This window comes from Pithys albifrons, chromosome 7 (assembly GCF_047495875.1).
Source record: "Pithys albifrons albifrons isolate INPA30051 chromosome 7, PitAlb_v1, whole genome shotgun sequence".
NCBI classification, from domain to species: domain Eukaryota; kingdom Metazoa; phylum Chordata; class Aves; order Passeriformes; family Thamnophilidae; genus Pithys; species Pithys albifrons.
Genome location: NC_092464.1, coordinates 11,479,377 through 11,503,578, shown reverse-complemented (window position 1 = coordinate 11,503,578; position 24,202 = coordinate 11,479,377). Strand labels below are relative to the sequence as shown.

The 24,202-nt window shown below is 41.4% G+C and overlaps 2 protein-coding genes across 6 annotated transcripts; one reads left to right on the top strand and one right to left on the bottom strand.

Annotated features, from left to right (window-relative positions):
- Positions 1–4,680: 4,680 nt before the first annotated feature.
- Positions 4,681–11,397, top strand: IDI1 (isopentenyl-diphosphate delta isomerase 1). 5 transcript variants are annotated; one of them, XM_071560288.1, is made up of 5 exons: positions 4,681–4,781; positions 5,964–6,127; positions 7,012–7,104; positions 8,364–8,494; positions 9,537–11,397. In XM_071560288.1, the coding sequence occupies exons 1-5, from the start codon at positions 4,711–4,713 to the stop codon at positions 9,852–9,854; spliced, it is 777 nt and encodes a 258-aa protein (XP_071416389.1). In that variant the 5' UTR covers positions 4,681–4,710; the 3' UTR covers positions 9,855–11,397. The 5 variants fall into 5 exon arrangements, with proteins under 5 accessions (XP_071416389.1, XP_071416391.1, XP_071416393.1 ...); XM_071560290.1 differs by having other exon boundaries at positions 4,684–4,781; positions 5,967–6,127; XM_071560292.1 differs by lacking the exon at positions 4,681–4,781 and adding an exon at positions 4,801–4,820.
- Positions 11,398–12,755: 1,358 nt separating this feature from the next.
- Positions 12,756–23,897, bottom strand: GTPBP4 (GTP binding protein 4). Its single transcript, XM_071560654.1, has 17 exons — positions 23,789–23,897; positions 22,566–22,736; positions 21,200–21,303; positions 20,984–21,120; positions 20,280–20,380; positions 19,808–19,900; positions 19,112–19,303; positions 18,965–19,030; positions 18,243–18,332; positions 17,695–17,805; positions 17,367–17,444; positions 17,208–17,259; positions 16,555–16,655; positions 15,561–15,758; positions 14,636–14,701; positions 13,436–13,570; positions 12,756–12,953 (listed from the first exon to the last, which is right to left on the bottom strand). Exons 1-17 carry the CDS (start codon positions 23,834–23,836, stop codon positions 12,801–12,803), a joined length of 1,896 nt encoding a protein of 631 aa, XP_071416755.1. The 5' UTR covers positions 23,837–23,897; the 3' UTR covers positions 12,756–12,800.
- Between the last annotated feature and the right edge of the window lie 305 nt (positions 23,898–24,202).

The following is a 24,202-nucleotide window of genomic DNA, read 5'->3' as shown; positions in this document are numbered from 1 at the left end:
AGATAGTGAAAGTCAAAAGAGGCCTTTGCCTAATTATTTTCCCTCTTCCTGCAGATTAGCTAACTGCCTCAGAAGAGGTCTGTGAAAAGGCCAGAACATGTGTCTCAGTGAGGGCTGGAAATATTACATTTTCTTTTCATGTGCTTCCCAACTACAAGTCTGCCTGCAGTTCTTTTTTGTCTTCTTTTTCCTTTATACCCACTTCTGTGCAGTCATGTCTTAATTAAAGTTGTATTAAACACTGACAAAAATAGTGATATATACCTATTTATTAGTGTATTTTTCTTTATTAGACGTCACTCTCGAAGATAACCAGCACAACTGTCTGAGAACTTTCCATAATATTAACCTATTCCCTTCTTCAAAGCCACTAAAAGGGAGCCAAATGCATGGCTAAATGGCTTTAAGGAGTGGAGAAGAAAGGAAACTGAGCAGACAAAGAGGGACAAGAGGTAGAACAGAGTTGTCTGGGAAGAAGCCTGAACACAACCTGACCAAATGCCACCATTGGATGCTTTAGGTTCTTTCTACAGATGGTGCAGTTGCAGTGGCTCAGCCATCTTAGCCAAAGCACAACTCAAGTCCTCAGCTGTTCAGTGCCTACCTAAACATTTTTTAAGCTTCATTATCCCTACCAATATTACTTTGGCCTAATAAAACACTACTGTAGCATAACAGTTTTAGCTATAACTATGAAGGAAAAAAATGTTCAGCAAGAGCACAAGGATCCATGTTTGAGATTTCCCTGCAAAAGCACTTGGAAAATTTGTTGTCCTGTGGAGCAGCTCACTCTCTAGCAACAGGGTCCAATACAGAGGTGACCATTTTTTTCCCAAAGAAACACAAAATACTGAAATAAAGGAAAGATGGGCCTAAACAACTTTTTTGTTTTGAACTTTACTTCACCTGAAAATTAACCACAAATCCCTAGTAGCCTGAAATGGCCTACAACTATACAGATAAAGTTGATTTTTCATGAGAAAAGAACAAGTGGTGTGTTGTCACTCCAGCTCTGCTACTGGTTTGGTGTTGTCATGGCACTGCAAGAGTAGCAGGCACTGTGTAATGTATAGGAGTAAATGTAGAAAAAAACACTGCCTGCTTTTCACAAACTACCTGTTTAAAAAAAAAAAAACAAAAACCAAAGATAGCAATACAAGAGCCTGGGGAAATGCAGATGACAGTACTAGTCAGCATCTCTTCAACAGCTAAGAAGCCTTGATAAATAGCATTAAAATGAATTGAGTGACAAAAATTAGATTGTCTTGGATATCACCTTCCAGACCTACTGAATAACAGCTGAATCTACCAAATTAACATTTTCCAAATCTGTAAAAGTAGCAGCAAAAGATAAAGCCTCCTGTCCAGAGCTCAAACCAAAAGTAAAAGAAGCAAGTAGGGAAAAAAAAAATCTAAGGGATCAAGTGTTATTTCTTCATATAGGAAACCTAATAACTCCTTCCTAAAAGAGTGGTTTCCTATATCATTATTCATTCACCTTATGCTGTACAAAAACATTTGGAAGCTGTCCATCTTAGCCCTCCTTCTATCATGCTTGAGATAGCAAACCTAAATGCAAATACAACATCTTACTTGCATATTTAGCATACATGTATCATATTTTTACTACAAGGCCATCTGTCTTCTCTGAAGCAAGCTGAAGACAAGCGACTTCACTGGAACAGGCCTTTTAAGAAAGAGGTTTCAAGTGAACAACAGCAGAGTAGTTTAGACTTGGAGGTATTTACCTCCCATTTCAGATAAAACCCAGGTTGTTGTTCACTCTGCACCTAAGTGGATCGCTTAGACAAATATTTTCTGGAGAGCTATGACTCCAAGGCAGGAGCAGACTTCTGAGATGAATTCTCCAGGGAGACCAGGAACAAGGATAGCTCTGTAGCTGAGAAGGGTGAACTGGAAGTCTTAAACATCAGAGCAATTGAACAGGAAGTTGAAAAAGAAGGTTGGACATGAAGGATGAGAAAAAGCCCCTTAATCTTCCTCAGCAAATCTGAAAACGAAGGACAAGCATGTTTCAGGAGTCTGCATTCTAGGCAGGGGTCAAATACCATGCTTGTTCAGAATTTACTTCATCCTGTGGTCCACCATTTTCTTGCTTAACTTTATGGAAAATTAAAATGTTCTCCTCTAGTCTGATGGAGGTTGCATTTCCCTTTATCTTCATAGACAGCAAAAGTCTGTCAGTGATTTGCAGCTGGTTGGATTTTCAGGTGAAAATAAAGACCCCCCCATGGTGACAGGAAATGTTTTTTCCCTTGTTAGTAATATTTGAAAATAGTCAACACACTTCAGGAGATGCATAAATTTAGTCTCAAAAGCATATATATGTCACTTCAGGTATTCTTCTGTTTACACAGGGTGGAGTAAAAGTTCTGAGGTTTCAGTGAAGTGCATACCACTACAAAAATTAGGATGCTTTATTTTCAACACAAAGAGCTTTGAAGGTACAGAGCAAGTCTGGAGGCGAGCAAGATGAAAGATGATACGGGTGACATAAAACTCCTGATCCTGGAAGCGTCTTTGTTAAAGGCTTGGGAGGTCTCTTTCTTGTTTGTTTTGCGAAAATGTTTGGGGTTTGACTCTGTCATACTTTGTGCCTCCTTGTCTCTTGTTATCCACAGGACTTGTTGCCACTTGATGCTCACCAGCCTTGCTCCCAGTGAAGTGCTTTGTAGTTGTTTCTGACTGTCAGGTTCTAAACTGCCTGTATAGAAGTTTTCAATAGCTATTACTAGGAAAAAGAATTTCTTTTCTCCATTATCTGTAAGGACCTTTTTGTTGTTTCCCTCTACTGTGTAGCCTGAACATCACTGTGAACACCTGCTCATTGGTGTATGTCACACTTCAGCTGTGCCTCACAAATAGACCCCACCTGTGCCTTTCAAGGTAGGAGTTTCTATTCCAAAAGATCTTCACTCGCGGAAGAGCTGCTTGTGAACTCTGTTGTCTTCATATGTAATGCTGGTTTCTATGTCCACCTCAGTAGTTATATTTTTTATGGATTTGTGTCTCTTGTTTGGTTATATTAGGAAAGTGGCAGATTTTTTTATCTGGAGCAGTGAAACAAGCAGGTGATTGATGTGGTGGAGACTGTTCTCTGTATTTCTACAAAGCTTAATCTCCAGTTACTGTGTTTTCATGCCAAACAGTGACTCTGCAATAAGTAATCTGTAAAGTAAACTCAATAAAAATTAATCTGTGTACATCTCAGTACTTTCTGAGAGTATATATTTGTTTTTAATGTTCTCGTGATAACATTAAATCTGTAATATGTTAATGATAGCATAATATTAGCATTATACTAATGTTAATTAATTAATACTAGTGATCTTATGTTACATTTTATGTAGTTAAACAGAAATGCAGCAGCTGGCCCATTCTTACATTCTGATTTTTTTCACTTTTGATGCTCTGCTGGTTTCAAGTGGCTTCCACTCAAGCCACTTCCTCTCTCCATCTGTCCAAGCTCTGCACAGGGGAAAGCTGTAAGATACATCCCTGGTAAAGGGACCATTTGAACATTCTGTGCTGATAATGGTATCTGTAAATGACAGGCCATCTGTCCTGTTCACAGGAAAAATCAAACAAACCAGATGGAAATACTGGAACTTGAGCTGAGGGGCAATCAGAAAGAGCCATCCCTCCAAGGTATGTGAAATGTCACTTCTAGGCCTTTTATGGAATCTAGTTACAAATCCAAATATGTGGACAGGCGATAAAACAGCAAAATTCTTGCTGAGAAGGTGCTCAGCTGTGGTGGTGTGAAGTTTCTAGAGGCTGGTATTGAAGTTTCTCTGCCTCAGTCTGGTACCTGTGCATGCCTAAACTCCCGTACCTGACCAGTTCATCTCACCCACGCTCCATTCCTACACAGAAACGGCGTTTCCTTCCCTGCCCCTCCAGAGCTCGGTGAGTTAGGCAATTTCAGGGCTTGTCTGTCACAGGAACTGTTTCCCACAAGGCAGGAGGGGAAACAACTGGCCCGTATTGCCGTGCACGGCACACAATGAACATCTTTGGCTCCAGGGATGGCGCTGGGGGCAGAGTTCCATATTGGCTGTGCCAGAAAGGCCTGTGAGTCCCAGCCCCGCACCCGTGGCAGCTCCGGGGCTCAGCAGATCCAGCCGCGTTTGTGGGACTTGGCGCTGGGGGTCCTTTAGTTTCCATGGATGGGCGAAAAGACAACAATCAGCGCTCCATGTTGGAAATGAGTGCAGCTTTAGGCTCTGGAATGGGCTGCCCAGGGAGGCAGGGGAGTCACCGTCCCTGGAGGTGTTAAAGGGATGACAGGACGTGGCACTCAGTGCCGTGGTCTGGCTGACATGGTGGTGTTGGGCCGCAGGGTGGATTCGGTGATCTCAGAGTTTTCCAACCCAATCCATTCTGTTATTCCCGGTTATCAGAACGAGCCGAAGGCCGCTCCCTGGTAATGGATCCCGATGCCGTTCCCGATCCCTCTGTCGGGGCCGGGCGGAGCGGCTGCCCCGCTCCCATTGGCTGCCCCGCCGCTGCCCTCTTTTCCTATTGGCCAGCGCGGCTTCCCGGCCGCGTCGCGATTGGCTGCTGCTGCCGCCGCCTGTCACCGTTGCACCGCTGGCCCCGCCTCCTGCGCAGCGGTGGGGCGATCGGGCGATGCGGTGACGTCAGCGCCGGGCGGCGGCGCCATTGGCGGAGGCGGCGGGCGGCGCGATGTGGCGCGCGCTGCGCGGGGCCGTGCGGGGACGGCGGAGCCTGGAGGGGCCACCGGGACGGGCGGGGAGGTGAGAGCGGCACGGAGGGAGCGGGGCACCGGGGACGAGGCGAGCGGGGCACGGCGGGGAAGTGAGAGGGGCACGGGGGGCGAGGGGAGCGGGGCACGGGCGGGGAGGGGAGCAGGGAACGGCCGGGGAGGGGAGCGGGGCACGGTACAGGGAAGGAGCGCGGTGGTCCTGCCCCCGCCCCCGTGCTCAGCCCCGATGAGGCGCATCTGGTGCCCCGTTCCAGGCTCCTCAGCATAAGGGAGAGAGACGTGGAGCTCCTGGGGCACGTCCCGGGGAGGGCAGCGAGAGTGATTTAGGGGAACGGAGCATATCTCTTACAAGAAAAGGTTGAAGAGGCTGGGCCTGTTTAGGCTTAGGAAGAGATACTGAGAGAGGGCCTCGCCAATTTGCACAAATATCTGAAGGGGGTGCCAAGGGATGGCAGACAGGCCGCGGGCAGGAACTGATGCACAGCGAGTGCCACCTGAGCATGCGAAGGAACTTCTCACCTGTGCAGTGACCGAGCACTGGGCCAGGGTGACCAGAGAGGCTGTGGAGTCTCCCTCATTGGGAATATTCCATCGGGATACCAATCCATGTGCTCTGGGGTGACCCTGCTCAGGCAGAGGGAGGTGGGACTGGATGGTCCGCGGTGGTCCCTTCCAGCCTGGCCCGTCTGTGACTGTGTGACCCGCGGCTGCAGAGCCGGGCTGGGAGGGAGCTGCTTTTGAAATGCCTTGGGCTGCGTGTCCTGGTCAGGGAAACCTCATTCCCGACCCCATTCAGGTGTGCAGCGAGGGGAAAATCCTCCTGCACAGGATGCCCTGTGTAACAAATGTAACCAGTGTTGGTGTGCACGACATGCACGGGCAGTGGGGCGAGTAAGTTGTGGTGAAATTTGGAATTGGATTTCCTACCACTGCCAGCCTACAATGTCAGGCTTGGCACAGCTGTTCTGCAGCAGCTGCTGCAGTGGCTCAGTGAGAAGAAAAAAGTGTTTCAAGTACCTACCAGGTATTGCTATATGATTTGTATCATGGATAGGAAATTTCAGGAACCTAAAACATGTAACCCACCCAAAATACACTTGGTGCACAGTTTACCCCAAGTCAGAAAACTGAGCCGTTTGATTATTCCTCATGCTTTGCCCACAGCCTTGTAGGTGTTGCTATTGCTGAATGACTGTTCATTGTTTGTTTTCAGTAGAACCTGTGCTACCATCACCATGCCTGAAGTAAACACAGACCACCTGGATGAGCAGCAGGTGCAGCTCTTGGCAGAGATGTGCATCCTTATTGATGAAAATGATAAAAAGATTGGGGCAGATACCAAGAAAAACTGTCACTTGAATGAAAACATTGATAAAGGTATGGCTTGCTTACCTTCTAATTGAACCATTAAGCTGACTGAATATTTTCAGAACTATAGTCATGATTAAATTGAAGCCTTAATCTCAGGTGAGTGTTGGGTCAAACGAGAGCAAGTACTTCCCCACAGGTTTCTCTTCCCCAGCATTCAATATCTAATGTTAATTATTCTGTGATATGGAGGAACACTCACCTGGAGGCAGTTGCAAAGGAGAGAAATGTGTGATTGCAGATACAAGCTGTATGTAGAAGAGGCTTTGATTTTGAAGTAGTTCACACAGAGTTCTACTTCAAATACTGATGATAGGAAAGGCTTTAACTGTTTGTGGGTTTATGAGAGGTTGGTCAGATCTGTGCATCTCTCATAGTCGTGTGTGACCGTTTATGAACTTGAGGGAAGCATCTTCCTGGAGAGTGAGAAATGACAAACTCAAAAGGTAAAGAAAACAGCAATTCAACAATTACATTGTTTGTAAGGGAGCCTGTTTTCTTTACACTTGCAATTCTTGAAGGGTCTTGAAATTCCATACAGTATTTTAGGAATTTTTGAGTCATCTCTGTTTAATAGTAATTTATGGATGCTGAGCCTTCCTTGGAAGTTTACCCAAATGTTCCTACTCAGAGTGTTGAACTGAGTTGAGTAGAACTCTTCTGTTGCATTATTATTCTTAACACTTTTCTAATTTCATAATGCTTTACATAAGCTGGTACAGAAAGCTGAATAGTAGCTCTGAGTTATCTATCAAATCCTTGGTTTTTAACATATATTAATTTTACATTGGATTACCCAAAAATGAGGCCATTCTAAGCCCTTAAACCGTCTTCATATGTTTTTTTTCCTCTTCTGTTAAATAGCTCAGGTTTTCTTTATTTTTTATTTTTAGGTTTACTGCACCGAGCTTTCAGTGTTTTCTTATTTAATACAGAAAATAAACTGTTGCTGCAGCAGAGGTCAAATGCAAAAATTACATTTCCAGGTTAGTACTGAAACACTGTATTTATCAAAATGTTTTATTTAAATCAATATTTAGAAAAATACATCAGTCTAATCCTGCAGTGTAACTTATTCTGAGGTTTTAGAATTTACTACTTTGGAGAGGAGATGCTTCCAATAATTTTAAGAGTTCAAGTTGTATTTATCTTGTGGATAAAGTAAGATAATGGGAACACTAGGGTGTTGTTATGTATGTTCTTGGGAAAGGATTGTTCCCTGACAGGTTTGATGCTGTGTATGCAAGGACAGAGGGTGTGTCGTTTACCTCCTCTGCTACAAGACATATTTATTGGAGCTGAAGAAATGACTCTGGTGGCTGTGGAGAGTGTCCCATTCCACTGTAAAAGCTGATGTCAGAGACCTTGTGCTTGGGAAATCTGTGGACCTTTGTCTGTGCATGCCTTAACAAACACTTATTGAACTGTACAAGATGTGAGACTGTGGCCAGACTATATAGTGCATGATTTTGAAAGCTCCTGAATTATTACTATCAAATGCAAATGGAAAGGCATGAAAATAAAAAGGGAAATGAAAGAAAAATACCTTACATGAGACATGTTGGAGGGAGCATGAAGTTGTCTGTTGCAAAATTTTCAGTGGAAAACAATTTCAGGCATTTCTAACTTGAGGAAGAAAGACCTTTTTCTTCCTTCCAAGAGAACCATTACTTTAGAGATTGTTTTAATTTTTTTCTTTACTTCTAAACACTCAAAATCTTGAGTATGGTTTGTAGATATTCTAAATGTATTTTAGATGCTTTTGAGCTTGACTTTTGTAGACAAAAGGTTGAAACAGAGTATAGATGGGCTGTCCTTTAAATATAAGTGTATTTAATTCTACTTTCTGTCAGCTGGTCTTGTAGCTCTGGGAATATTTTCAATATTCCGTTACATACAAATTCCCAAGAGTAATTTTAATTAGCATTTGAGGGATAAACAAGGTCTTTATAAACTGGCTCTCTAAGTAGATGTTGTCTTGGGGATAAGAATGCCTGTCTTCACATGCATCAAACACTAACCTGCAAAGTAGTGCTTGTTTAGAGGCAAATCCCAGTGCAAAACATGTAAAGAAAAATAATAGGTGAAAATACCTTTGACCTTCTGTGACCCTTCTCTGCAAAAGAGAAACAAAGATGTGATGTGTTGAATAATTGACTTCTGAGGGATTTTGGTTGTTTGGTTTTGATTTTTTTTCTTGATGCTTTATACATGTAAAAAATTTACTGATCCAAAATTCTTGCAGACTGTTTTACCAACACTTGTTGCAGCCATCCTCTAAGCCATCCACTGGAACTGGAAGAAAATAATGCCATTGGTGTTCGGAGAGCAGCACAGAGGCGACTGAAAGCAGAGTTAGGAATTCCCATGGAGCAGGTAAAGGAAGGAGAAACAGGAATTCTTGCCAGTGATTGCCAGTTTACAGACTAGCTGTGTCTGGAGGACAGGATCAGCCTCAAATCTAAAAATGAATTTAGCTTTAGAGGTGAATTTGAGACTTCTGTATTCTAGACTGTCAAAAGCTTATCTCAGTAAATGGTAGTTTAGAATATTCCACTGCTAAAGCTGAATACGAGCCAGAGAGTAAATCACATTCGAATGAAGGATTGCATTCCTCCATGTCTAACTATGGCTGCTGATGGCAGAGTGCTCTGTGTGCTCTCTACAGCTGGTGCTCCAGGAGGGCATTGCTGTGGTCTGATGCCAGCACCCATGTACAAGCACCTCTGCAATGCTGAGTTTCCTGTGGGAATTTGTGTGGCCTGAGCAGTTGGTGATTCTTCCAGAGCAGTAGCACAACCCACTTCTGGTACCTTCCTTTCTGGAGGCAGTTGAGGAGTGCACAGAGATGAGGCTGCAGCCAACTGAACTGTTCTCTGGGTTGAAATCTCTTTCCACTTAATTCCACATCAGTTACATTTATGCCATGGGACACAGAGCAGCAGCTCCTACTGCTACTGGGAAACAAGGTGGTGAGGAGGTTCCCAGAATTCACCATCCAACCTACAACTCCCAGGGATTCCTGGAGGCCGGGGTTACACAGCTCTGACATTGGTTTTCGGTAGTTGCCAAGCACTTTTCCTTGGGAAGCGAGGGGTGGGTGCAAGTGTTTGTATTCACCAATGCTCAGTGAGTGTGTGGTAAGGTCTGGTAAATGTTACTTAAAATTTGCTGTGTAGGAAAAATACACTGAAAATATTACAGGACAAGTCTGACTAGAGAAATGCTGTGCCATTCACACCATCAAAGTGCTTTAAAATTCTTTTTCATAGTAACTTGTGAAGATGTACATTGCAGTTCTACACTTGGGAGAAAGTACTTTCTAAGGAAGAGGATGACAGCTGATAATAGTATTGCAGTGCCCAGCAGAGCAATTGTTCTGGTCTGGCACTGGTTCTGACAAGAGTTTTGGTTGTAGGTAACTCCAGAAGAAATCTCCTACCTGACACGAATTCACTACAAGGCCAAGTCTGATGGGATCTGGGGAGAACATGAGATAGACTATATTTTATTTGTACAGAAGGATGTGACACTGAATCCGGACCCTAATGAGATCCAAAGCTACTGCTATGTGACACAGAAAGAACTGAAACAGCTCCTGGACAAAGCGGCCAAGAACGAAGTTAAGATCACACCATGGTTTAAGCTAATAGCAGAGACCTTTCTGTTCAAGTGGTGGGATAACTTAAATAACTTGAACAAATTTGTTGAGCATGAAAAAATACACCGAATGTAAATAGCTGGGGTGAAAGGTGCTGAAGGCCAGCAGTGATGTGCTGTCTCATTAACACTGTGGTAAATCATGACTTGAGTGCAGAGAATTGGTCCACCTGGAGCAGGCTTATTAACTTTGTACAGAGGTTGTTACAGCCAGTGTTTTTGTTTCTGCTTTCATCATTTCCTCTTCCCCCTCATCCTTGTTCTCTTACATGTTTAAGCTTGATATAATGTAAAATGTGTAACAATAGTGTGATCCCCCTGGGCTACTCTTTCTCCACTGCCTGGTGAAAGATTGTTACCCTGTGTGTGCCCTGTACACCTGGGGAGGGAGCCCTGGGCATCTCTGCCCAGCTCAGCTGGGGAGGGCTGTACGTTCCCACCACACACAACTACGCCTTAAATTACAGGTGTATTTTTGGTTCTGCACTGATGTTGAGAAGACAAGTTGCCTGAATTTAAAAACAATTAGTGCAAAGTAATCAAGATTATTTTAATTGCAGAAAGTAAACCTTTTCAGCTACTGTACCCTATGATTAACCAAACACATAAAAGCTTAAGTGATTGGATTGTCAGGGTGGAGTGAATTTAACTTTGAAGTGCTGAGATGCATGTCAAAGCTTTAGATAACAAATAGCCCCTTTGGGTTTTTTACCACAATGCCCTTTTCTGGTTAGTTAATGGCTGATTACTGGACATCCCTTAAGTAACAAAAAGGGTTAATTATTCCAAATATAAACAATACCTGTCTAATACAGGAAGTAGCCTGTCTTTGGAGATGGGATATACACTAAAAGTCTTTTCTCCATCTTCCAAAAAACAAAGGCATCTTGTTACATTTTTTTTCCCCTGAAACATCTCCTGTAATAGTCATTTCCAGACTACACAAACCCACCAAACTCCAAAAGTCAAGACTGGCAATGTGTGGGCTTACACTGAGTCTTGATATATTACTTAGAAATTGTACCAGAGCTAATCCTGTTTAATCTTAATCAATTGCTAGTAATGAGTAAAATGGAAGGCATTTTTCAGTAAGACAAATACTCAAGTGTCTCAATTTGATTTTGGGGTTGATTTTCCCAAAAAAACCTAATTGTGTTTTCTTCTGTTAGCACACTAGTCAAACTAGATTTCTTAAGGTATCTTCCAGAGGTGTCTTAATGAAATGTTTGTCATTCCACTTCTCATTGCATGTAGCACATGGTTGTAGCTAGTCCATGTCTGGTTTAAGGGTAAAATGGACTTTTTCCAGTAGTCAATTTCTCTTTCTCATCCCAGTTGTGACTGCAGCACTGAAGCTTCTCTACAACTGCATCTCCAGTGGCTCAACACTTCAAGAGATTTTAGAGCCCAGTTTGGTTTATGTTGACCAGAACTGATGTATTGTCTTGAAGTAATTAACAGTGGGTGAGGGAACAGTGATGCAATGTAGCAGCTCCCTTGACTTCACTGCAATCAGCCACTGCAATTACCCAGCTGTAGGTAATTAGTGTACTTTTCAAATACTTAGAGTACTTTTAAAATCTAAGATTATCTTGAAGATTATGATTAAAATACTTAACTTAAAACCTTGGACTGTTGTTTTCTTTACGTACACAAAGCCATGAGAAAAATCTCTGTCATCACAACACTATGAACACCATCCTGCCCATTAAACACCACTGAAGCAGCACGATGGGGGTAGCAGGGCACACATCTATTGAAACAAAGCTCCGATTTTCTACTTCAAAGGGCCAGCTTGGAGCAAAAGCTTGCAAAGCATATCTGGAAGTGGAAATTATTGCCCATAAGGAAAGTTTTGCTAAACAGTTCCTCGAAATCCCTTAAAAGTTCTATTATTAAACTTTTTCTTGACATTAAATTTCTCTGCAGAATTACAATGTGCTTTAATACCAAAATTAGTACACAAAGTAGATGAGGGAAACAGTATGGAGTTACACATGCTGCTCCAGTATGCTGAATCTGACATCTGAACTCTTTTCTTACTACTTGTATTAAAAAAAAAAAAGGGTTTCCCCCTTTCTTGGGTGTGAGTTAGTTTTTAACATGCATTTTAAGTGTACTGTTGAGGCAATACATTTACAATGCATAATTTTACTAACCTCTAGGTAACTATTGACCAAGTAAGGACAAAATGAAAATATTTCACATTTGACAACAGACTTTGCCTTGAACATACACTGAATTTTTGTCTGTCAGCTTCTGAAGAGAAATTGTCCTCTTAAGCAGAGGGTGACAGGAGCATAGCTCACATGTACTCAGGACCAATTGTCAGTCTGACCCTCCTTCTCTACGTATCTGAAATACTAGTATTAAACTGAAAAAAGCTGTGAGGTGTAACATTTCCTGCCCATGCTGTTATTACAGATAGTGGGTCAGTACTATAACTGCAATTTTTCCTCCAGCTTCAGTCACCATTTAGCTCAGTAAACTGGCAGCATCTCTCCCACGCATTCTCAAAACTGGTTCAGAGCACAAACACCAACTTTGTCCAGTCCTTGGTCTCCTGTTACTTCCCCACCAATTCTAGCCTTCACCTGCAACAAAGTCATCATGTGCAATACATCAAAGAATTACTTGCACACAGAAACACAAACCTTACTGAAACTGGGCATCTTTAATTATGACAGTATCTTAACAAGTAGTTCACATGTTAAGATTTAACCTTGTTCTAAGTTAGTTTTATATAGAAATGCTTTACTGATACATGGAAGTCAGGAATGAGAAAACAAAGTAACCTTGGTATCTGTTCAGAAATGGTTTCTGCCACTGGTATTGAGAAATTTCTCATGACATTACTTAGAAAAACTGCAAGATCAAGGTATTAGAACTCTGAGCTTGAGAATTATCTTAAGTACTACAACAAACCACACACTTCTTAAACACTCTACATTACCAAAAAGGAAGACAGGACTAGAAATTAGTTTTAATAAAGTTAGTTTTTAATTTTGATTCAGAAGACTGTTTATCTTCTCTGTGTTTTACCAGATTTTCTCTTCCCAGCCAGCAGATGTTTTGGCTTCAAGTCAAATATGTGTCTGTCTGCCTCTCCTTTCCTGCCCAGGCGATTCATTTTCTTTTGAGCTTTCTTTGCCATAGTCTTGACCTTCTTCACCATCTATTTAAAAACAAACATGCAGAGTAACTTCCTCAGTAACTTGAGTAACAAGCTTTACCTTTTAAAAGCCCACTAAGGTGGATGGTTTTAACATGGATGTTAACACGCAACACATGTCACTGTCTCACTACAAGTGACACTAACCCTCCTTAGCAAAACTTCCAGTACACTAACCTGGGATCATGCTATTCCTGGAATTCCTCACTTTAGAAAACTAAGGGTAGAACTTCATAGTTTGTAGAATTCTCCCCTCAGAGTTGGATTTAGAGACAAAAAATTAAAAGAGCCCTTCCTTTATGTTATTTTTAAGAAGGGACATGGTGATTCTGAAGTATAGTGGGTTCAAATGAGAAGAAGATGAAACTGCAAAGAGACTAAACATGAACTCTTGGCAAATGTAACTAGTCCTACTGCAAAGTCTCCCAGAACATGGTTCAAGTACAGACAGGCTGATTTAGCTGCCACAGAGGTAAGTGACAAACCTTTTCGTCACGCAGACCAGACACATCCCGCGGTGTGCGGGAGCAGCTGCGGCTCCGCGCCACAGATTGGGGCGTTTCAGACTCATCGCGCTTACGTTTCCTGGTGGTGCTACGGGACCTTCTCACATAATGTGCCTGAAATTTAAAACATCACTTTAATCATTAAACCCAGAAACAATCAGCTGAGACGTGCTCCATTTCTAATCAGAGTAATAAGAAAAACAGGAAGTGTATTGCTGTGATAAATTATGTTGGTTATTCCGCAGTAACATAAAGACATTGTCAGCTGTTGGTCACCGAGTCTCTCTCCTCAGTAACACTCAGATTTCAATGAATATTAACTTTTGTCCTCCACAGTTATTAACCCAAATTTTCTGGGTTTTGTGAGTAGACTTACAAGTAATCAGAAAGAAGACACAAATTAATGAACAGCAATACTGAAGCAATTTTGCAACAGCAAAAAAATAAACCTACCGTGATTAGTGTCCTGTGTACAGGCCAAAGCCCTAAAAAATTTCAGACATGAACACTTCCCATGCTATAGCCTAAGTATTAACTGCTTCTCACTGAGGTAACTCCTACTTTAACATGGTTGTCAGCTCAGAACCGCAAGTCCTTGCTTCAGATAGTGTTGACATTCCTTGTTTCCCAATTCTTTGTTTAGCTAAAGAATTTGAGGCTTCAAGGTCTAGAGATCCATAATACTGCTGGATTTGCTGCACAAGATGTATTTTTTAACATCACTCAAAATGAAATGTCTCCTGAAGGCAAATCTATGTTTGCAGTACTTTAGTTGCCTTACATCTGAAGATGCCAGTGGCCCTAAAAAGTTTCAATTACAGCTCAGAGAATGAATGAACTGTAAGAACAAGTCTGACCTGTCACTATTACTATTTCTGACAGTCTCATCCAACAAAGCAGACTTGAAAATTAAGATGTTTAACCAAACCCATTCCTGAATCCTACATAAATTCCAAGAAAACAGTGCACATATATATGTGATTCTTGATAAATGGTAAGATTTTCAGCTTATCCAACCTGTCTTGATGACGTTACTCAAAAAATTCCAGTACCAACTTCCTCAGCTGGGGTTCCTATTTTGTCCTTAACAGATCCCATGTCTCTATTGTGCCAACTGTAATAAACATTTAAATTTAATCTGTTTTTGATAAACATTGTGTTTGGTTAGCAGAAACTTACATCATCTTTGTTAGTCATGTCCAGTCCAAGATCAGTCATTTCTTTCTCTAGCACCTTCCGCTGGACCTGTAAAAAGATAATTAAGAAAATATATTTCTTTCAGAAAAGAATGGTTCCATCTTATGTCTCAAGATACCATAAGGCCATTATATTCACTATGTATTTTTTCCTTTGTCACATCCCACAAGCAGATAATTGAAATCCCACCTTCACATGTCATTTTTTACAACTTCATGTTCTTTACCCACAAATCCTGCCTCACAGATGGCCCAGCATTTCCTAAACACCTTACAAAGAGTTTGCCTTTTTTGAAAGGCAAAGAGAGGTATTTAGGTCAGAAAGGTTTCCTTTTCTCCCAAAAGACACACAGTTTGGAGAAGGTAAGAGATACCAGGGGCAACATCAGTTGGATTCATTTTCTCAAAATGCCTAGTTATGAGTTTAGTACTTTGCCATCGTCCTGGACTGGTGACAAGAGATTCTGCCATCAGAAAGAGTGATACCTGGCTTCCAAAAAGAAACATGATCTTTTCCAGCACTGGAGGACCCCATGAAAAATTTTACATGACTGTGATTTTAAGTAATTATCTAATTCTACTAATTATTTGAATTTAAAACAACCAGCAAGAACAACAATAGTAACAACCCAATTAAACAAGTTATTAAGAACTTCTTCTGCAAAATATGTGAAATTTTACAAAAGAAACATGTATGTGACACAAAAGTAAAAGGCTACTACCCCTTATTTGGTGTGGCACCCACAGACAATAGTTACCAGGACTCTAGGGAAGGCAGAAGGAAGCAAGCAGCAAGTGAGATGGCCAAGCATGATAAAAAGCCATCAGTTCCACTGATACTGTTCCAGGTTTTCACGATGTTATTACACATCAGCAAGATTTTGTTACAGAACATGTTCCATACTCACCTTTTTAGCTGTTCTAGGCATCCTTGGACCGTGAACATCTTTTTCCTTTGACTCCAGGATTTTCAGTTTCTTCTTTTCTCGGATCTTCCTTGCCAATCGTCGGATTTCCATCATCTCTTCATCTTCGCTTTCTGGCTCACTGTCATATTCTCCAGCAGCTTCTCTCAGCTCTTCCTCTTTCTCCAATTCTTCCAGTTTCTTAAGTTTTGAAAAGGTAAAATGGAAATCAGATCCTTGACTTACAATCCTCAACATTACATTTCGCCACACTCCAGGGCCATGACATGCAGGTCCTTCTAACAGGGAACTACCTGATAATGACCCCTCTAGCCACACTTAATGCAGCTACTGATATCGATGACTGTGAACCTACGGGCACATCACTGTGCAGACTTACTCCATCACACCACATTGTAGTCTGGCTGCATTTGTGTGACTGCCCTGAAGCTGCCCAGTGCAGGAAAGCACTGCACTATCCTGTGAACTCTGCCTGCTGGGCCATTTCTGGAAACACCCTGAAAAACCCTCCTTTTCTGACACTCAGCAGAGTCTGGAACACAGCAAGAAATCCGAACAGTGCTTGTTATTAAACCAAGATGTTATAAATTGAGAATTCAGTCCATTTCCTTTAACTGCAGTGGTCATAAATTTGATGGATGAATTTTGTATTATTAATAATACATAAATTTTGATAGCTACATTTCTTCTGACTGTAGTCAAAGAATGAAGAAATACAACTCCTTGTGCAAACCTCATATTTTAGGATGCAAAAGATAAGATCACCATCCCTCTGACAAGGTGAAGCAATTTTCCATTCTGAAATTCTGTCCTTGGTCATTCAAAAAATAGTATCTTTTCCCATGGCACATGCAGACAATTTACGAAGGGCTGTGTTCTCACGACATACTGTTGATAATCTACAAATAGTAATTTACACTAAACAAATAGAGATAAAGAGGCAAGAAAAGTGTAAAAGGACTAATGGAAAACTCACTCTCATTATTTCCGGATCAATATAGTCAAGTATATTGTGACCTTCCCATATCTCTGGTATCTTATCATATTTCTCAGATGAATTCATCAAGTCCCAGTATTCTTAAAAACACAATAGAAGTTAATAAAGAGAAAAAATTAATTTCAAAGAATGTTTAGTAGAAGAAAACAACACTCAGAATACCAAAAAAATAAAGTACCATATTCCCCTAAGGGGCAAGAATTTGACAGCATCTCTGACACATTCACAAATATTTTTGACCTCCATCCCACCACCAAATACTGTTCAATAATAGCATGATGCACTGGCAAGCCATAATAGGCAAAAAATGCAGTCTCTCTCATATTGATACTTTCTTAACTAAGGCACCATCAAGAATTAATGAGGTAATGCAACTAGAATAGAAGGAAAAATTACTTGTATCATGAGACCAGTCATTTTATGTCTGTGACTGTAAAATGGGAAACAACTGAGTGACACTATGAAAAAAGAAACAGTCACAAAAGATCAACAGTTCTGGAACAGATAAAATGCAGTAAAACGGAGGCACAGGCATTTAATTGAAAGGAGTCAGGTGTAGGTATTTCCTCTTAAGACTGAAATAGCCAAACTTTACTGCTTAATAATAGTAACAATTCTTATGTAATACTTACTCTGAAGATCCAAAATGTAATCATCTCCCATTTCAAGTTCGATATCTCTCTCCTGCAAAGACACACATGGCTTTATATACCACCTAAACCAGAATCTACAACCTAGTATAGCAAATTAAAATCTATCTGCCAACTTCCTCATTAAGAGATGCCACTTACCAGCTTCCTCTTGGGAGTGTCCACCTCCATACGTTTCTTACGTGCCACTGCTCCCTCAGGTATAAAAGGCAACCGCTCCTGGAATTAATCCACCCCAATAAAAAAGGGAAAAGAATTTTGAATATTTTTTTTCCTGCTATAAATCACCAGCTGCATTGTAATGTGTTTCTGAAAAATACAAAATCCTAAGATGACTCTCCCCCCAGGAAAGGCACTTAGAGATAATAAATAAAATTTCACCACATTAATCTGTTCATATATTGAGGGAATTCCCACCCTACGTAAGAAGCACTGGGAAATACATTACATATGTAAACATGTAGCATACCTTGTTATCTCTTTTAGCTGGCATGGCCAAGTGTAATCTGTTCAATACTTCATTCACTTTATTTCCTTTCATTTTGGTATCAACACGATGGGCCAGCAGTCTGTCACAGGCCTGAAAGTGCACATGGCGACATCACGTGAGGATGAAGCCTTTCAGATACAATGAATGACACCATAACCTTTCACTCTGAAATATCCAGCTTCACATCTCACCTTCAAATTTCTTGCTTCCCTAGCTCTCAAGAACACACTGAATTATTTTATATAAAAAGTATAATGGGAAGATGTATATACAGACATCTATTTTTTAACAATGACTTGACAATAAGAGAAAAGCAAGAGGACTCAGAAAAAACATTTTTTAAAATTATTTGTATTAAACATTATTTTCCATTTTCACCCAAGTCCACTGAGGCTTAACAAGCTATAAAGGAAAACATTTCTACAATTTATCACTATAATGCGTAGTTTAACTGAGATTAAGTTCATACAAGTGAGGCAAATATTAGCTGTTGATTTGGATTGAAACTGAGAGAAAAACAGACCTACCTCTGTTTTAACTTGCATTACACCTTCTTCAGTTAGAGTACTTGTCTCTATTACAGAAAACCCTTCTGCTTCAAAAGCTTCAAATATTTTCTAAAATATAAAAATTACCCCAAATAATAAGTCTATGCATTTCTTAATATACTAATGCATTAAGAGGAATCTTAATACACTATCAACACACGCAATGTGTCACTATTTCATTAGCAGGTGTTTCTAAAGATGACAGTAAGTTTACAACTACAGTTCTATTTAATTTCTTCTTTTATAAATAAATAATTACTTTCGAGAAGGCACCTAGAGATGACCCATAAGGGGGGGAAAAAAAAGAGAAACACAAACTCTATGTGTGCTTTAAGCATTAGTAAAAAAGAATTAACCCTGCAGAACCTTCTATTGCAACTGTGCGAGCAACACCTCTCAGCCTCTGAAATCTCACTGAAATGACAATTGAACAAGGCTATCTATTGCCTAACTTCCCAGTAGAGCAGTACTTGAAAGTTGTCACAGCTTCAGAGATTCCTGAAAGCACTAAGGACTTGCTGTCTGGCATTTATGATATTCCTGCACGGATTACACAGTACTAAAAAAAGATGGGGTCAAGATCTGGAAAGCTACTTTCCACTGCACCATTAAAACCAGTTTTATAGCCACCCACCACACCTGTGTAAGGTATTTTTGTAAACATCACGAGACAGGGGGAGAAGTGGGAGAATTACACTAACCTGACTCTCTTCAGGAAGTTCTGCAATCCTCTTCACATCACATTTGTTTGCAACAATTATAAGTGGCTGATAAAAAGAAGAAAAAAACCCCTCAAGTTACCATGTTATAAACCCCTGGGGTTTATTAATAATATGAACCAAACTCACCTTGTTGGCAAACAATGGCTTAATGTTTCTGAACAGCTCCACCTGCTCCTCCAGGCTGTGCCCACACTGCTCAGACACATCCATGACGTACAGCACAGCAGCACGCAGGTGTGCCAGCGCAGTGATCGCCTGCATCTCGATGGTGTTCCTGTCCTCCAGAGGGTGATCCAAAATACCAGGAGTATCTACTACCTGAAATTAACATCATTAACTCAAGCGTTATTAAAGGATAATTGATCAACTAATTGAGAAACGTGCTTGATTTTTCATGAATAGTCTTATTTTAAGACAGCAATATTTTTGCCTTTTAGTCACACATGACTGTAAACTCAGAGAATCTGAAAATGGAGAAATCAAGGAATGAGGTTTCAGTGTTAACAGCCCTCCAATGTTGAAGAGGCAGGGAAAGTGCTGCCCCAACCCGGCCCAGAATTTGACAGTGATAAAAAGTGAGCTGGCTTTAATCAGTAATTCCATTTTCCTTCTTCCCTCAAATGGGAAACACACCTATATGTGTACATTTTTAGAACAATTTTGACTGCTGTCTTCATTTGGCACACTGTACCTTGCACAGCAGCTTTCAGACACAGCATGTTTCACCAAGACACAGAAACACAACTCCTACTGCAAAATGGCACATCAGATTATAACCAGGTCATTCTTTCAAAAAAAACAGAAAATAGTAACAGTTCTTACCTGCCAGCGCAGATACCTGTAATCCATATGTCCCACAAAGAGAGATTTTGTGGTAAAGGCATAAGGCTGCACTTCTACATCTGCTCTTGTAACCTTAAAACAAGATTCAGGCACACACATGTACTTAAAATTTCTTGAATCTGCAAATAGTATATCATAATTACAATGCACTTTCTTTGCTACAGAGGAAAAAGCTAAAAAATTGTTATTTTACTTCTCTGCAAGCCTTTTTTCTATTTGGAAAATATGCTTACACAAAACATGATATTTTGGAAAAGATAAGGATTTCTAAGGGTGAAATCTATCATAATTTCCCATTCATCCCTCCAGGAATTTCATTCAACTCCTCTTCAGACACTTGAATTTGTTGCCACTCACATCAGACACTGCCACAATATCAAATTGTTTAAGTGCTACCTTATTTTAATTAAATGGTACCTTGGTATTATTTTTGAAGAAACCACCCACATACCTTATTTATAAAGCTCGATTTCCCAACATTGGGGTAGCCACACAACAGCAGAGTTCGTGTATTGGGATCAATGGTTGGCAAACGAGACAAATGTTGTCGCACTGAAATGTTAAAGAATTTTTTTAACTACCTGTGATAAAGTGTTACTGAAATGGAATAAAAATATATATGCTGAATTGTCTATATACAAATTAATAACTTTTCTAAAATTATAATATGATCGTTTATGCAAATGTAGAATAGTTTGTAGGCTCCACAACTATCTACATACAACTCAAACAAAATTTCAGAAATAATTTAAAAATGAAGAGCTATATTATTATATATTATAGCTAGTGTGACCCCAGCAAATCAGGCAACATAACCTGGAGGAACAATAGGTCTGAAGTAAGGAATAGTGTTTGCACAGTGTTTAGCACTATTTTTCAAATCTACGTAAGTGAAAAGAATGGTAAAGAAAAGCATGGCTGTGACTTTTAAGCAAAGAGAAAAGTTTTATAATGGTTAGCAATACCACAAAATTTAAAGAATATCCAAAGAGAAAACTGTTTTGTTAAAAAATAAATTCTAAGTATATGGAGATTTTGAAACTGTGTTTCATGTGTCTATATTCTGCACTAAACACAAACTTTTAACTTCTCTTACATGTAATAAATTTTATATCAAACTCACATGTCTTTTTTTAGCCTGTATGTAACACCAACCTTGCTCCAAGTATTCCAAGCTTTGTTTCTGCCTCTTGATGATCGTGCACATCCGTCCCAGAGCTGCCCGTTTGAGCTGCTTGCAGCGGTACAGAGAGTCGCCGTATTTCATCAGCCGCACGTAGTCCTTGGCAACACTGGGGACGAGAAACAAGAATTCAGCCAACAACCAACCAGGCAGGTAGGTACAAAACCAAAGAAATTAATGTTGCTTACTTGTCAATCAGGTTCTTGGCAATATTAATCTGCCCCAAAGCCAGCTTGTAGTGATCTTTGTCATACAGAACATTCATCAAATCTGCATAAAAAGGATGAATATCCTGAAACAAAAGCATAATATTAAATCAAGCCTGGTATTTTCCTTCTTTAAGATGATTAGTTCTTGGACACTATCTAAGTTCTTTTTTTCTCCATAAATGCCACTAAAAGCCAACCAGTTCTCATTACTATATTATGGAAGAAAAATTATCTGCTCAGTCACTAAATGCATAAATCTTCATTGCTTTGAACTTATTCTGCAAACAATCTTGGACTTACTCATATGGAGTTTCCATTTGACCTTTTGCTTTGTAAAATACTTCCTGTTACAACTGTGAAAGCTTTTTTAAGTAAGAAACTGCAAGAAGCCTACAGAAATAGTCTCTTTAAAAGAAAATTCATACCATACTGGAAACACAGCAACACTACTCATTCCTTCCTTTTTCAGAGTGCTACATGAAATTCTGTGCAAAACTGGATGAAAAGGTTTTCTTTAATAACCAAATGCTTTCCAAGGAATCAGCATCTCTGGTTCAAACCTTTTAAACAAAGTATTTCAGCTGCTTATGTATTTATTTGCAGAAATTTCATCCTGTGATGTTAAAAAAAATCCAGAAGATTTCTGGGAATGCTGCAGTGATACTTGCTAGATAAGAAAACATTGTGACAAAATATGGTTACAGGTCAACAATTTAAGCATAAGCAGAAAACTGCCTAATAAATAAGCCCCACTGGACACACACATGGAACCAGTTGCAGTTGTTGGAAAGTTAATAGTATGTGCACCTTGTCAGTGTGTTTCCAACACTGCCCTTTATGGGACCAAGAACAACATTGCTTTTGTCAAAAGTAACTTCTGAAGACCTGAAGATGGGAAGCAATGTCATATATTGGGATACTTCTTACTTCCTGTACATATTTTCTAGGGAAGACTAACCATAAGGACAACTTCCATATGCACACACAAAAAACAAATAAGCAGACACAACATACTTAAAAAAACCCTCACATTCTTTCTCTTCATTCAACAGCAACTCCTGGCAAACATATCTGACCAGCTGAAACCTTTTAAAACCCAACCTGTAATGACCACCCATGGGTACAGACTTCCTTTCTCAGTAGGAACACACTAGTTTTGCAGAACAAGTTTGCCTACAACTACTCCCAGTAAAATCTACTAAGAATCAGTCAAAATCATCTACACAGTGAATTAGCACGATGCTGCTCAGCCCAAAATAAACTCAAATAAAACCAATACACTGCTCAAGTATTCCTGATGCTGTGCAAGCAAAGTTCCTTTAGGAGTAAACAACAAAACACTTACATCTAACTTGGGAAAATCTGTTAAGATCTGTGTGAGCCTGTCGTGGTAATTTTGTTGAGTATATTTGACTTTTCGCATATAAAAATGTCGAATCCGATGGATTTGGTAATGTTTATGAATGACAGTCGGGGTCTTCCGCTGAGTCTTTGACAATGTCAAATCTATGAAGTCCTGCAATCAACAAAACGAGATTAATTATAGAAGTTTAAAGCTCAGAGAAGAGCAACAAGGCTGGAGAAGGGACTGGAGCACAAGCCCTATGGGGAGAGGCTGACGGAGCTGGGGGTGTTTAGCCTGGAGAAGAGGAGGCTCAGAGGTGACCTCAGCACTGTCTAGAACTACCTGAAGGGAAGTTCTAGCCAGGTGGGGGTTGGTCTCTTCTCCCAGTCACTCAGCAACAGGACAAGGGGGCACAGGCTCAAGCTCTGCCAGGGGAAATGTAAGTTGGAGATCAGAAAAAACTTTTTAGAGAGAGTAATCAGGCATTGGAATGGGCTGCCCAAAGAGGTGGGGGATTCCCCATCCCTGGAGGTTTTTAAACTGAGAATGGATGTGGCACTGAGTGCCATGATCTCTTAAACAGACTGGAGTTGGACTAAGGGTTGGACTTGATGATCTCGGAGGTCTTTTCCAACCCAATCGATTCTATGACTCTACGACTGTTATAAAGCCATCACTCTTATTTTGGTGGAGGAGCACGCTGAGCACACCCACGGTTTGACAGGTGCGTTTTAGGGCAGGCTCCCACCTCCGGGCAGTAACAAGGAGCTTTCACATCCCCTGTCCGATTCCCTTCTCAGTTAACCGCAGGCTGTTCCTCGCCCACTCCGCCCGGCAGGACCGAGCGCTGCGGGAGCCTCCCCGCACTAGCAGAAGAATGTATCATGAACGAACACGCCGCGCTGGGGCTCGGTATGACACAGGCCTGGAAATCAGAGGGATTTCTGGGGGGCCAACCCGACACTCCGCGGGGCTCAGGAGCCCAACACGGCCCCCACACACACCGCACATGGTACGGGCCGCCGGGCCCGGGAGCGCCAGCACAGGGCGAGCCCAGGGCTCCGCGGGGGGGATGAGGCAAAGGCCGAGGCCACGCCGGCACCGCGGGGACGGCAGCGCCGGTGCTCGGGAGCCGCCCGGCGGGAGGGACGGCCCGGTGCGGAGGGCGCTGAGGGCCGTGGCAGGGGAAGGGGAAGGGAAAGGCTCAGCGAGCGCGGCCGTACCTTGGCGGACGGAACCACCGTGATCTTCTTGAAGTTGTAGAGCGCCATGGCGGCCACCCCTGCCCAGCCACGCGCCGGAAAGGGAGAGCTCCGCGGCTCTCGCGAGAGCTCCTCGAGCCCAGCCCGGGAGGCGGAGGGAGGAAAGGGAAGGGAGGGAGCAGAGGGAGGGAAGCGCTCCGATTCAGTTGGGGATTTCCCAGAGAAACGACTGGCTGCCAGCAGGGCTGCGGCAGTGGCTCCGTCGTGTGATTAAGGGCAGGCATGGCTTGTACCCCGTAGGGCGGAGAAGGCAAAGTGCATCCTCATTGATGTGCCAAGGCTGGTTTCCATCTGGAGCCCGAAGTAGTGTAGAGTAAGGATGGTGAAAAGGACGCCAAAAACCGTATCATGTCCAACTTGCCTCCCCCCCGAGGC